General features: G+C 46.0%; 2 protein-coding genes across 2 annotated transcripts; both read right to left on the reverse strand.

Annotated features, from left to right (window-relative positions):
- Positions 1 to 495: 495 nt before the first annotated feature.
- On the reverse strand, positions 496 to 6,813 carry TrAtP1_011802 (Type I Iterative PKS; the record flags this gene model as incomplete). Its single annotated transcript, XM_014083446.2, has 5 exons — positions 496 to 948; positions 1,008 to 1,090; positions 1,152 to 1,517; positions 1,580 to 6,419; positions 6,472 to 6,813. The coding sequence occupies 5 exons, from the start codon at positions 6,811 to 6,813 to the stop codon at positions 496 to 498; spliced, it is 6,084 nt and encodes a 2,027-aa protein (XP_013938921.2).
- A 2,145-nt stretch (positions 6,814 to 8,958) lies between these two features.
- TrAtP1_011803 (uncharacterized protein) lies at positions 8,959 to 10,410 on the reverse strand (the record flags this gene model as incomplete). Its single annotated transcript, XM_014084863.2, has 1 exon — positions 8,959 to 10,410. The coding sequence occupies one exon, from the start codon at positions 10,408 to 10,410 to the stop codon at positions 8,959 to 8,961; it is 1,452 nt and encodes a 483-aa protein (XP_013940338.2).
- Between the last annotated feature and the right edge of the window lie 4,504 nt (positions 10,411 to 14,914).

A 14,914-nucleotide genomic window follows, 5' to 3' on the forward strand; every position in this document is an offset into this window, starting at 1 on the left:
ACGCTTAGCTTACATTTCGTGAGCAGCAATGGTAACAAGCAATACTTACATAAGCTAGAAGGACAAATTAAAGCAAAAAGATGACTTATTCCCCTCGTATAAACGTTAGTTGCATAAGACTGTAGCTACGCGCGTGCCACCGTACCATTCTCCTGAATATAGAGCGTTGTTGCTATGCTAGCACGTGTTGTCATATGTGATAAAGATTGATTACGTGCTAGTTGAACAGATGTATGTATCAATAATGATACAATGATCACACCATATTTACCGACCTTCTTATTGCGTCTACAGAGTTGTAACTGTAATGAATAAATCGATTTATCTCGTACCCGGCCATGGTCCATAAATGGCAACACCCCAGTGAGGAACTCATTATGTTCTACCAAATTTGTCTCATCTACTTTGGTGTCATGATGAGTCGAATTGCGAGCATATTGAAGAGCAACGAATAATACTATTACAGTGTAAATAGTCAATCCAGCAATTATGCCTTTATTCCGTCTCAATCCCCAGTAGTTCAAATAGGAAATTGTAACCCGGGGCCACCCAATCATCCCACTTCGCCATTCCGGGACTCAGCGTTAGATCGTAAATGTGGCGCTGTCCTGGTACCGGAATGAATCCATTCTTTATTCCCTGTTCGTTAAGAGTGCTCACAAAGTCCACCGAAGTATGGAATGGCACGATTTCATCCTCGTCCCCAATGATGACAAAGGTCGGTGTGTGGTAGTTGCCCTTTTGAACTTGAGCCAGAGGGCTGATAGCTGCGACGCGCTCTGGCTCTGGGACTCCCAGTGTATTTCCATCAGTGGGGATTCCGTCTAATAGCAGGGCTACCCCGTTTTTCTCTTTGACGAGAGCTAGGACAAGCTCTGAGCGGGGATCCCCAGGTTTGACCCAGCCCATGTTTGTTGTATCAGTGCTGTTAAATGCGTGGCTCGTGACCTGCGAACATGTAAGCATCAGCTCGAATATAGTTGTATCCACTAACAATTACTACATACCACCTGAGCTCCTAGCGAGTTTTGTATCTCGCTCATAGACATGGTACGATGCTGATACTCCTTGCCCATTCTCAGTGAGTCATCTGGGTCATGTTAATAGGAAAAAGGAGGAAGAGATGAGATTGGTGGGATAATAGTAAATACCTGAAGGGTCATAATGTGTTGGACAGTAGAATGCGAGGATTCCTAATGGAGGTGGCAATCCAGCTGCTAGTGTTGTCCAGGCAGTAGTCATTGCCAAATGCCCGCCAGTAGACCAACCAACAACCACAATCTTTGAAGCATCAACTTTAATACTCCTTGCCTGCATAAGCAAGGGAAGATCTTTTCTCGCCCATATATAGGCATCTCGAACATCTGTCATGGACCCGTCGATGATATTTACCTGGGGACATAGTCGATAGTCTAGACTAATTGGCAGAATTCCATGTGAAAGCAGATACGATGTTTGTGAGGGCCTTACAGCCTTTCTTGAGAGTGTCAGATGGCCGCCGCCATGAATCATTAGTGCTGTTGAGAGACAAAGTTAGTCACTCATCGATAATCATAGACAGGTTTATGGTTGAATGTACCTATAGGCATGATCTCTGAGGGTGGCTCCAGCGGTATGAAGATGTCTGCTGCAATTTCGATGCCATCCACCTCTTTATAAGTCACTGTTTCAATCCGGTGCCTGATATGTTGTCGAGGCTTTGGTGTTTTGGCTAGATGGTAATTTGTATACTCGGTAGCGTTGCCATTGGTATCTCCGCTGGCAAATCCATTGACACTTTCATGCCTATCCTCATGTTCAATAGTGAGGCCATTTGTTAACAGCTTGTCTCCATTTGTAGATTTCGGTAGCTCACCCGCCATAGTGCTGTGTGAATTCGTTGTCGCGCTCGATTCTCCCCCATTGGATAGAAAGTAATTTTGAAGCTCAGCCACTTGAGCTGTCAAGATATCGCTCGCAGAAATATCAATGCCAAACTTGACCCGCAACTCGTCTACAAGCTCGACAGCAGACAGTGAGTCTAAGCCCAAACTGCTGAAGCTTTCATCTTCGTGAATATCGTAGGCCGATATTCCAACGTAGCTGGCGATCAGAACCTTGATGTCGTCAAACTTGTGGTGAGTTTCCTGTGACTTCTTTGAAGAATTACCAATCATTGTGCGCTGGTCGAGTGTTTGCGTTGTGCCAGGTTCTTCTTTCGCAATGACCGAAGCTCTAGTCTGTTCAATTCTAGTCTCAGGGTTGCGGGCCTTGGCCATGTTCATTCGCGGATTGGTGCCATCGAGAAGTCCTTCAAGTACACTGGATTGTACTTTTGTGAAGGATATTTGTGACCCAAAAACGACTAACCTTCTGTCTCCAGAAAAGACAAAAACGTCTCCAACTGCTCTCTTATCTCCATCCATACTAAACATGGCATACACAGCCCACCTTCGATGGCTCTTAAAATCACATGGCAGAATCGTCATGTTAGCTATACTGGTTGCAACAAAGACTTCGTCACCAGCATTCTTCCCGCTAGTGTTGATGAGTAAGCCGAGGACCTGAATAAACGTATCCAGCGATATGGCATCCATAAATCGATCAACGGTACTCTCACGACTGTCGAATGTCTCTGCTGGGACCTCGATTTCGGCTACAGCTTGGCCGGGAGCCAGGGTGATGGACGAAATGCCCTTTAAGAGATCGGAATACTCAATTACTCTTGAGAATAGGGCATACGCAGTTCTTTTCATCAGATGCTCTGCGTTGCGATCCTTGAGCAAGGTTTCCATGCGTTCCAGTATCAATGCCTCATAAATCCGGTAATCTGGCGCCTTTACTGATACCTCAAATTGTCCATCTGCGTGTTTTGTTTGCAGAGGCCTTGGGTCTTCTTTATCAGTGCTATTGACTGAAAATCGCCATGAATCGGCGCCTGTGTCCTCTCCCAAGACGACATTCACTTCTCGACGGTCATCACAGCCTAAACCGCTGTGAAAGCCAATCTTACGGAAGTGGAACGTCTGTCCTTCAAAATCAGCCCCTCTCTCTTGAGCGCACATTACAGCGGATTCCATGTACATTGATGCGGGGCACAGGGGTCTTTGGCGAAGAGCATGACCTGTGACCATGGTTTTGTACTTTTCAGTCTGAGTGTGTAGCCGAAATTCGTCATCTCTGCCGATCCCACCGATAAAGCTCACCAGTTGGGTAGATTGGGGAGTAGCTCCTCCGCTTGTTGATTGAGTTAGAGCCTGAGATTGCTGCATTTCGATTGCGCGATCTACATGATCCAACCAATGGCGAGAATCATCGAATGTGCATGGTGGAAGCCACACATGGCGGAGTTTCGATTCTTCGGGAGAGAAGAATCCCCACCAAGTCACAGAAACGCCTTGTTTCCAAAGGCTAGCTGCCATGTTGATGACTGCAGAGGACGAGCCACTCAGCGAATGGAAGCTGTGCATTTCAGTCTTTTGAAGTGCCTTCTTCGTCATGGAGATGACCGGTGTATGCCATCCCGCCTCCAACCAAACGCAAGGCCCAAGTCGACTCTCTAGTCGTTGAACGGCGTGACTAAAATAGACGCCATGTCTTGAGTGTTCAGCGATGTAACCAGGCGTTAAGCCATTAACTGGTATCTTTGTGGAAGTCTCCAAAGGAATGCGAGGCTTGTTAAATGTTAATGTGTTTGCAAATTCGGCTAAATCTGGGAGCAGAGGCTCAGTTAACCTGGAGTGAAAGCCATGGCTGACATCAAGACCCTGATACCGGATGCCGTTGAACTCGGGGCTGTTGTGAATTATTCTCTCAACCCTAGCGATAGACGATTTCTTTCCAGCAACAATATGAGCGGTAGGGCTATTATAACATGCGATTTCGACTCCGTCGTCTACAAACTCCGTCTCTGAGTCTGCTATAATGCGCTGTACAGTCTCTAAATCGGCATAGATAGCCAGCATTGCTCCTGTGTCAGCGCCCCACTTCTCCTTGATTAAAGATGCTCGTTTTGCAACCAAACACAAAGCATCTTCCAAAGAGAGAATGCCGGATACAGCCAACGCCGTGAGTTCGCCGAGACTGTGGCCAATTACTGCGTCTACCTGTAATCCGCCGTCTAGCCAGCATCTTGCACAAGCATATTGAACAGCAAATGTGCCTGCATGAAGCGCAACCACGTCTGTGACGGCCTCAGACTGGCAGAGGGAAGACATGATATCTGAGTAGCCCAAGTTTCGCAGGATGCTATTGCAGCTCTCCAAATGAGCTCGGAACTTTGGATACATGTCGCATAGACTTGGATCAAGGCCAATTTTCGTCTTTGACTGGCCCGAGAAAGCCAAAACAACTGGTTTTCTTGTTTTGGGTATTTCAACGCTATTTACAAGATCTGACTTCAATTGATGTGTTAGATCGGATAGACTGTGCGCCGTGGTAGACCACCGAATTCGATGATGTTTTCGGCGCTCGCTAAGAGTGAATGCGACGCTGCCAATGTTCAATCCTTGTTCAGAGTCTTGAATGTATGAAGCCAATCGACTGGCGTAAGCTCTCAAGCTTTCTTGCGTATTCGCACTCAGGAAGACCGGGTAGGACGATAAAGTAGTCTTTGGCTTCTCGCTCCCCGCACTCCATTCTGAGCAGATGAGAGCAGCATTACTTCCGGAAGCACCATAGCTGTTTACACAAGCAATACGCGTTTTTGCTTCCCATGGTATCAGCCTAGTTGCAATCCCTAGGTTGTCAGGCTCAAGAGCGGGGATTTTCGGATTCAGTGTTTTGAACCCGGCCTGTGGGGGAATGCCTCGATGAGCAAACATGGCGAGAACCTTGAGAAGACTGGCAACTCCAGCAGCAGTTTCACTATGACCGACATTGGCTTTGAGAGATCCAATGTGCACAGGAGATCGCCGAGATGGTCCACCAAATACTTCGCGAATGCTGGCAACTTCGATAGGGTCCCCCACTTGAGTCCCAGTACCATGAGACTCTACATACGTAATTTGCTCGGGTTCGATACCCGCAGCTTTGACCATCTGACGATAAAGTGCTTTCTGAGCATCGCCATGCGGTACTGTAATTCCATGAGATAGGCCGCCTTGGTTCGTAGCCGAAGCAGGGATAACGCCAAGGATATGATTCCTGTCAGCAACGGCCTGGCTGAGCGGTTTCAGAACAACAAGCCCTACACCGTCTGCCCGACAATAGCCATCTGCAGACTCATCGAAAGGCTTGCATTGACCGGATTTGCTGAGAAACCCGGCTCTCCCTAGATCAATGTAGTTTTGAATGCCGGTGATGATGTTAACCCCGCCAGCAAGGGCCATTGGGCAGTCACCAGCCTGAATAGCTCGGCAGGCATGATGAACAGCCACTAATGAGGCTGAGCATGCGGTGTCGATAACCTCGGAAGGCCCAGTCCAGCCAAAATGATAACTAATCTTGCCGGAAAGAAAGGCACGAATGGTTCCGGTGGCGGCGAATGCTGAGGGAGCATATGCGGTGACATTCTCGCAATACTCGGTATAACTCGCACCGATGAAACACCCGATTGGGTCGCCATTTTCTCGTCGATGGTTATGTAGATACCCACTGGCATCCATTGCTTCATAGGCACAGCTTAAGAGAAGACGCTGCTGAGGATCCATGTATGCTGCCTCTTTCGGACTTATACCAAAGGAGCTGTGATCAAACTTATCAATTCCATCCACAAAATTGCCAAACCACATTCGCCCTGTGGTCCAATCTTTATCTTGTGATGCTCGAAAAGATTCCTTTAGCTTTACTCGATCCTCGCGTAGGCTTTCAAGCCGGGATTCTCCTCGAGAAATGAGCTCCCAGAGTTCTTCCAGTGTGTTTGCTCCCGGTAAGCGACAAGCAGCGCCTACCACAGCGATTGAGCCGGGAGGGAAAAGATCAAGCGATGATAGACTTTGATCCCTCGAAGGTTTTTTTAAGCCTTCAGTGATGCCCATGATATCCAACTTGGTGATATCAAGGTCGTTCTTCTGAAACGGTGGGAGAGGTATGCAGTCTCCGAGGCCAATCATGGCTATACGATGAGACTGATTTCCCGTCTGTTGGAGATCATGTGCCAGATTGTTGATGACAGCATTCCAGTCGCAACACGATGTTAGAATGGTTGTTATGATTTCAGCTGTGAGAGAGCAGTTTGTAAGGACTTGGCCTGTTCTGTTCGATCGTACGGGAACTTGCAGATTGTCACTATTTGGTAGCTGTAAGTCTGCATTGCCGAGGCAGAAGCCCAAAAGCTCCTCTGCAAGAGCTCTATTCTTCGGATTATGTATATTGCTTCGCATGTGAATCATCTTGGATGATAGACCCAGTTTTTCGACGTACGCCCGGGCTGTAGCAATCTCTGCTGAAGGAGCGATGAGACTTATCGTCTTGGAGTCGGATATCGCAGAAACGTAGGACTGTTCGACATCTTTAGCATACGTAAATTAGGAGTATGGGGATCATTCTTACCTCTGGAAACTCGCGTGTGATTTCTTCAACTTCGGAGCCAGATTTCAACCGTACTACCATAGTAGTAGAACTCAACGAAGTCGAATCACAGCCTACTTCACCAAACGCCCCTATGGCGAAGGAGATTCGGACAGCTTTGGCAGTATTCGCAATGACTTCAGTTTCGTCCTTTGACACTGCAACAATCATAGCCGCCATAAGTCCGGCACAGAATCCCTGAGCGCCTCCTGATCGTAGGCTGAGTAGGAAATCGGCATGTGCAATGCCGGTCAGCTGTAGGTACTGAACATATTGAACAGTGTGTATTATTGTCAACAGTGGCAATGTGACAATCCCTGACATGTTATTTTCCAACCCCGACGTGTCTCCCGTTTGGAGCCACGTGGGAAAATATCTTGCATAAGTAAGGCCATGCTCCAGAGAAGCAATTTTAGGATGTTGGCTGGCAATTTCTTGCCACGTTTGTGGAAGGCTTGAGAGGGCTTTGCAAAGGGGCACATAGATGTCCGAACCTCTGAGAGTTGAGTGGATTTGGTCAAGGTACGACTTTGGGGTTGCATGGCTTTGGGGAGAGAAAACAACTCCCGATATATTGGCTGCGTCCATATCCAAGTTGTACAACCTATTCATCAGTATCGTGTGATGATCCTGATTGTTCCATTGGCAATATCATACAAGTATGCGCTTCATTCAAAGCATGGCGTCATAAATAGGACGTTATCTACGGCGCACAGACTGACAAAGCATCCCGAAATTTCTTTCATTCAGCTCCTATCTACCGATGAAGATATGGCTTCACCGAGCTAACAAACATACCAAGAAACGTGACCAATAGACTGATACCTACTCGCGTGAATTAATCAATCGCAGCGTCTTACCAAATATCAGAGCGTATTGCTTCTCACTGAAGAGATGCTAAATACGGGCAAGCGTGCCGGATGTATGTCAGATTTGACAGAATCGGGATATCTCAGCGACAACTTTGTCGGCGTCTGTTCATCGGCACTTTTTTTTCCACACAATGAAGCGTAATAGGATCCTGGTATACCAATTCTATTTTCTAAAACGGCCTAAAATCCAACAAGAACCCGGGGACCTGCATAATAGCCTGGCAGTGCACCTTGGCATGGAGCATAAATCCTGCAGATTCCCTCGTGTCATTGCATAATATCCCTTTTACCCGCATATTAAAACATGGGCGTATATTTAATAGAGAAAACGAAAAGACAGGGGAGGGAGAGTACGGGAAAAGGGGATTTTTCTCTTTCGAGGTTCTAGCGTAGGATTGCCGGGTGCTAGTAGTACTACTAATGCAAGTTGTTTTGTTTTGACACCCCGCCAGGGCCGCTGACTGCGGACAGCTATGAAAGCCTCTCTAACTCTTTGTAACACTAATCAATATCAGCCATTGTAAAACCCATGCCATTATATACCACGTTACTATAGAACTGTCATGAAATAAGAAAGGGTTAGCATACGATTCCACTCCCAGTGCAACTAAGAGAAAAGTGGAACTAACCAGTTTCTTATTTGGGTAAAATTTCTTACTTGTAGGTATGTGTAGTTCATCGACTGCGGAGTGTATTTTACAACTTAATTTATAGCGGATTCATCGCTTACATCGCCGATTCCACGATGAAATATCTGATGAGACAAGGATAGGTAGGTGGATTGCCCAGCAATTCGCTCTTTGATACATTGCACCATGCGAACAATGCACCCCGGATTTTCTCCCTCTTCCACTGGCCTGCTGCTGTCCATGAAGTCGAAAAAACTGGATATCGGGCCTTCAGGCAGATACTCCGTAATCTGATTACAGATCTGCATGCATGGACGTTGTGTAGATCGATATGATGCGCTACGGAGTAGTACTCGGAGTGTCCCGTGGCATGGCGAACACACGTATTGCCTGGCTTGCAAGGCAAACCAACCAATGGCTACGCCATCATTGCCGTACCAATGGGGAATCTGTGAAGGGGCAGGGCTTCCAGGCAACACTGCCAGGGCCTTTGAATGAATTCTTGATCCTCCTGCTGCATGCCGAATCCTTTTCCCCATTAGCGCTGACCAGAGAGTCTTGGCCCAGTCAGACAGAAATACGGAGGTCTTACCATGAGACTCGTTTATTGCCTGATTCGTTATATTTACACAAGTCTATCTCTCTGTACGGAGTAGATTCAGCCACAACGCGGGTTGGCTCAACGTCTAAGCCCAGTATCCGGAAGCATCTATCCCGAATGGAAGTATAACGTGGCTAGTGCGAATCCTGCACTGCCGTTTTTGATCACTCGATATAAAGGTCGGCGCGCTGAAGCCGAGATACATTAAATTCCCTTATCATCGCTAGTGTAGTTCTCATAGCTATTATTCGGGTTAATTTAGTGTATTAATTTTACATGTACATCATCATCCTTTACACAGCAAAGAGGTCATAGCACAGTTCTCTGAGTTGATAGATGCAATAAATTAGTATTTTTAATTATCCTGTTATCGGTCGAGGCTCCGGTGGTCCTGAAACTGCGAATGCATTTTCAGCCTCTCTGATATCGAGTCTAGCCTGTCCCGGAGGTCTTCTTCCTCGCCCCGAATATCCTTGCCAATAATATTATTCAGGCTCGGGTCCATGTTGGACCGAGTTTCGACTCTCGTTGCCAATTGGCGAGTCTTGTGCCTGATCTCCTCAGTGTGCTGCGAGATCAACTGCACTAACAGCGCAATTTGCAACCGTGGGCTGACCACCGTTTGCAAGCTCCCGATCTGGACAGGCACAAAGTCTGTGAGGTCGTATTGTTGTGCGTCAGCCGTGGACATGGAGTTGTCTAGCATATGCACAAGGTTTTTATAGCTACGAAGAATCTGTATGTAGCAAATAAGTGCCAATCGGATTTCCACCGTGTCCACAGTGCCTGCTGACGCATATTGTTGTTGTGTTTGCTGCTGCTGCTGTCGTCTGTTCCATTCTAGGTGAAATGGAGACTCCTCGTTTGATGAGATGGATGCATCCCTCGTTGGCACAGGGTGAGACATGTGCTGCCTATGCTGAACGGATGCTGGACTAGAATCGGTTGTGCGTGGTGGTAAGACCTGATTCAAGACCTCCATGAACTTATGGGCAATTTGCACAGTTTGGTTCACAATGATCTGAAGCTCTGCTGCGTGGGGCGGTCGTCGAGTTTGAATCCCGTGGAGTTTTAGTTGGATTTGTGAAAGCATTGATATCGGGTCCATGACTGGTGATTCTGCTATGTCGGAAGGGCAGTGGTCGATTGATCCAATCGCAGAGTCGCTGGCTGAGGCTCCGGGCAACATCATCAGAGATGGATCTAACGGGTCTATGTGGGAAGAGGTTGGAGGCTCTGAGTGTGCTTTGTCGTCGAATAGATCAGACCACGTTTCGTCGTTGTAGATTGTAGATGATGCACGGAATAAGCCGGGCGGGGTGACTGATATTGTCGGGTCGGTGTAATTATCTAGAGGCAGTGGCCAGACTTCAAAAGTCTTTGCCACAATATTGTGGTTCATTAAGGAGGCGGTACACGCAAGCTCGTGCTGGTCCGCAGAAGAGTTTTCCATCTCTCCCATACCATCAATGGAAAACGGCGAGGAGGTCTCTAGCCCCGAGATGTTCTCGTCTTGTGTAGTTGTAGATGTCACTGTTGTTTCTGTTGTATTTGTTCCTGACAGGTCTTGGTTCGAAATTGCCAAGAAGCTGCCCTCTTGGCCTCGGTAGCTGGTCTCTTCGAGCTTGCCTTCTTGCTTCTGCCGTTTGCTGGGCCGGCCCAGCCGGAGAGGAGGACTAAAGACACACTTTTCACCTGCTTCTTTGCAGCGACGACAGGGATTTTCGTCGCTGGCTGCGGTGCGAGTGCAGCGCTGCTTTCTCTTATGGCATCTGTCACAAGACAGCCGAAGTTGCTGAGGACCGCCAAATAGTAACATTGTTGATATAGGAAAAAGAGATGACAACACAATCCAGCCGGCGCCAATGGTATTATAGAGGAACAGAAATAGACAACAGCATATAGTAGATGTCTCTGTTCGTGCGTATTAGCAATTAGTGCTACTTGCTGTTGGTTGAGCTATACTTCGTATTTATGGTAAGAAAATAAAGGCTGCAGAAAACGGCTGAGATCCTAGCAGATGTTCCAGGATGATCCCACGGGATCCTTTAGCACCCGACTAGCTGGCATGTGGCTGACAGGCATATCAGTAAACCTGGTACTTTCTATTGTCGATATATGCACTTTGTATAATTGGGTAGGTGGTAGGTAGTAGTATAAATCTGACTAGCCTCAAAGCATTCATCCCCTTTTTTAGCTTCCTTGGATCGACCAACTTACATGTCCAACCACTACAGTGGGATGCAGCTACACGTAATTCTCAACCCTTGTCAGGTAAGAGAAACTCGTATGTACCTAAGCTACATACATACATAGCTAGATAAGGGCCGTTTAGAATTGACTTGGCTAGATTTAGTTTAAGCAGATAATGTGTAAATGGCGTCTTTGAAGCCCCTATAGCCAAGTGTAAAGAAGAACTCGAAGTACGTCGTCCCGCTCCGCTGTAGACGATTAACCGCTTTAGGCAAAAGGCCACCCACGTATCATACAATTTATATTATTGAATTTGAAAACGCAAGTAATGCATTGTGCTCCATGAGTTTGTTACGCGAAACAGATTCCACCTCAAGAATGTTCTGTCGATGGTTACATTATTTAATATATGACACTAATTCGAAATCTTGGTTCTAGCTGACAATTAAGTCTTAGTCTTGGTTGAGGTATTATAGCAATTAAAGCACTACGTATTGACCTGTTTCATAAAAGCAGCAAGCTCGTGCCTTTTTACCACAGCCAGCGTAAGACAATAACTATTTCCGCACTTCTGTAATTCCAGCATTTAACAAGGATTAAATACCGCCATATAGCTGTCTCCCACTGTGCATTGTTGGGCACTGGTGATGAGCAAGCTACATTCGCCTGTGTAGCGAAGTTCGGCACCTAGGATGTCACTGGTACTTCATTTTGCCAAAACGCCCAAGTTTGCATTAGTTCGCACTGATAGACAAGGACTTCCTAACACGGGTTGTAAAGTACTTCACAAAATGCCGTTTTGTACTTTTATATTAATTAGTTTCCTAACCAACTCTTCTGGGCTAAAACCGCTAGCCCTTTGCTAGAAGAAGCGGGTGGAAGGGACGGGACGCAACACAAGCCACGATCAGCTACAATATTAACAAAAAGGCAATTGGCCTAACTCGATCTGTTTTGGCATGCAGCTAATACCACCTCAACACGCGGTTGCACATTGTGAAGATCCAGTCAACACACATGCCTGTCGTGGTGAATCAACCCAAGCCCAGCTCCAACCTAAAACTTTTATTCCAGGTAGCTTGTACAACAGCAAACCTCTGCGGCTCGCAGCCGGAATGAGGGAGCCCATGACATACACAGTATGCGCTACATGAACTTGGTTACAAACGCTGCCTGTTGCTCGAATCGAGCCGCTAATTAGTGACAAGAGTCGTAAGGATTTGAAGGCAGATCCAAGAGCGGTTACGAGATGCCAGGCTGCTGGACCTCTGATTCCGCGCACAAGGATGATGCGTTGCAAACAAGGGTTGCAAATATTACGAGCAAGGATGATGTGTTGCTTACAACCATGCTTTATCCACCCTGTGACCCAGAAATCCATGCCCATCTTCAGCAGTAATACATACTTGGCCATGGCGTACGTTCCATTGTCAACTGTCAGATCATTGTCCAGTACCATGCAACAGACAGCACAAACGCGTACTTGACTCGCCGGACAACAGGAACGCAAATGTGGAGTCCGGTCTTCCGTTAAGTAAGGTCCTTTTTTTACACTACACTTCTTCACACTAAATCACCAGTCATGTTAGGCATGCTGTGGCTTCGCTATCAGCTGTCAATTAGATGCATATAAGATTCCAACATGATACCCGCAATGTGCGCCCGTTTGAATGTTCGATCCCAGGCTTTTCTCTCGACGTTTCGGGTAGTGTAGCATCGGCTGGGATCAACCGGGCTGCTGTCAGATGTAGGATACCGTGTATGGCAACTGCACCGAGGTGGGATAGTAAACGCCTTGCCAAGATGATTTGATAAAGTAGGAGCCGTATAAAAAATGGTTCTTGATGACCTTTGCAACACAATCCTTGAGGCAGCGGCTGTCGTTTGGATCGTCGGATGTCGGCTAAGCGGATTGAATGACACCATTGACGGAAAGGTGGTAGAGTCTGAGACGCATGTCTTTCAAGTTACCCAGATGAGGCAATCTAATCAGCTGATCGGCTCAATTATATAAAAATCGGGCAAACTACTTCGCCGAGCTGAATATCAAAGCCCACATCTATCCAGAGGTCTTGATTCCAATGCAGATTACACGTTATATGGTTATACATTTATGCTTACCCATCTCGCCTAATACTACATTATATATTCAACATCTATGAGGTCAATACCAAATCCTTACAGTGTCATTCAAGATATGATTGCGAAAACGGTGGTCAAGAATAAGTGGCTTCTCACTTCTCAGATCTGCGGTGCTTTTGAGCTTTGACTAGTGCTATAATTACATACCATCTTGCTAATATGCCCTGTAACTATTGATAGATAAATCATTAGTCAATCTTCCGCCTATATCAACTCTATTTAGCCGTCTCAAGACTACAAAACAATATGTGAATATTCGACTACATGACTTATTTCCAGTTATTTAGAGTGTGATCTTGTATGAAGCTAACACACTTTGTCCTCCAGCTTTGTTTATACTGAATGTCGTGATCGTTTGTCTCATAGAGAGGAACTATCATGAAGCTAATTCAACAATTTTAGTACCCTGTAAAAAGTTAATATAGAGCTCTTTTGTTGTTCTTTTTTTACCCCCCTTTAGTAACATGTTGGTAATATGAACTATTTTGGTATTCACCTGTAAGGTGACATATTTCTTCCGAAGTCCTACGAGGCGGCCTTTACTGGCCACGATCATGGATACAAAAACAAAGGCGAATCTTACCTCCTTGTCATCTCTTCTCTTGACCTTCCTGAGTAGTATAATCTGAGATGGCTTACCGCCGGCATCTTCCCTAGCTTAAAGGATATCTTCCCATTACCCCTGAGTGTGGCAAAAGAGGTTTAGAGAGCCATATATTTCCACCGCCCTGTATTTACTTGCGGCCCCCAGAATGATTGTAAGCTGGAGAGAATGCCAAGATATTGCCTTATGTGTACAGTGTGCTCACTCGTTATAGTTCTATAGAGTGATGTTCCTACTGTGTCCTTGAATTAAAATTATATACGTAAAACGTTAGTCTCCAATATGATGGGTGTTTACTGATCCCTAATTTGTATAATGTCTTACGGAAACCTCGAAATCGTAAAGTAATAAGCTTTAAGTTTAGAAAAAGGCATATATCGATGAGTTGAGTTGGCTCATTGCCCTGTATCGACGTCGTCGTGAACTCCGTCGATTAGATGCTCAAGTTTTTACTTTACGATCTAGACACGAAATAGCTAGTCTTTTCCCCAGAGGTTAGCGTAACAGTAGATGCAGCATAGCTAAGGCTTGATTATACACACCTTGCTAAGCATTAGTAAAGGACGATTGAAAGAAAAATTGCTGGGTCGGCGCGACAGTCTTGTACACGGGATTTGAACGGCTTTTGCACCGCAAGTCTGTACATGAAGCCAGTGCTTTACAAGCGGCCCATTTGCATATTAGACATATTATGTATTAAATTATGTTACCTTTAAATCAACACTCATCACGTCGCTCAGTATATAGATTCATGAATAGCTTCAAATTACCTTAGGTAATTGACAGCCAATACGTCCAGCCCGTCTACAGAATACCGATATGTCACTCATAAACCTAGTGTTACTGTACCATTTTGATTACAAGTGGGCCCTTTAGGTTTCATGTACTTACTTCTTGATCAAGAAATCTCGCCGATACTTGAGTGCTGACGACACCGGATAACATATTGATGGGTACACGCGTAAGGCGATTGCCGCAATGCACTACCCAAATCAGTCGTGCAGCCGTGCAATCATTTTCGTGGAGGGAGCCAATGGAATCTTGAACGATACGCCAATGTAAGTCAAGGGATGGACCACTTTAATTACCGAATATCCGTCCGTGATCCTAGCCTGTAAGCAAGTTGTACAAGATTCCCACTGTGGCCAGAAACACTGTGGCCAGAAACATTGAGGGAGAGCAATTGATCTCTTTTTCGCTCTTTTTTCTCTCTCGCTCTTTTTTCATAGTGCTTATGTTCACTCCTATCTCGTTCTAGGTCAAGCTCTACTTCATGTGCTGATCTATATGCTCCAGCCGCAATTGTTCCAGTAAGTGCGGTCAAGCCCTTTTGATGTGCCCACATATAACCGTCCCAAGATCTGGAAAAAGTGACAGATTGGAG

Source organism: Trichoderma atroviride, chromosome 6, assembly GCF_020647795.1.
Source record: "Trichoderma atroviride chromosome 6, complete sequence".
In the NCBI taxonomy this organism is placed as follows: domain Eukaryota; kingdom Fungi; phylum Ascomycota; class Sordariomycetes; order Hypocreales; family Hypocreaceae; genus Trichoderma; species Trichoderma atroviride.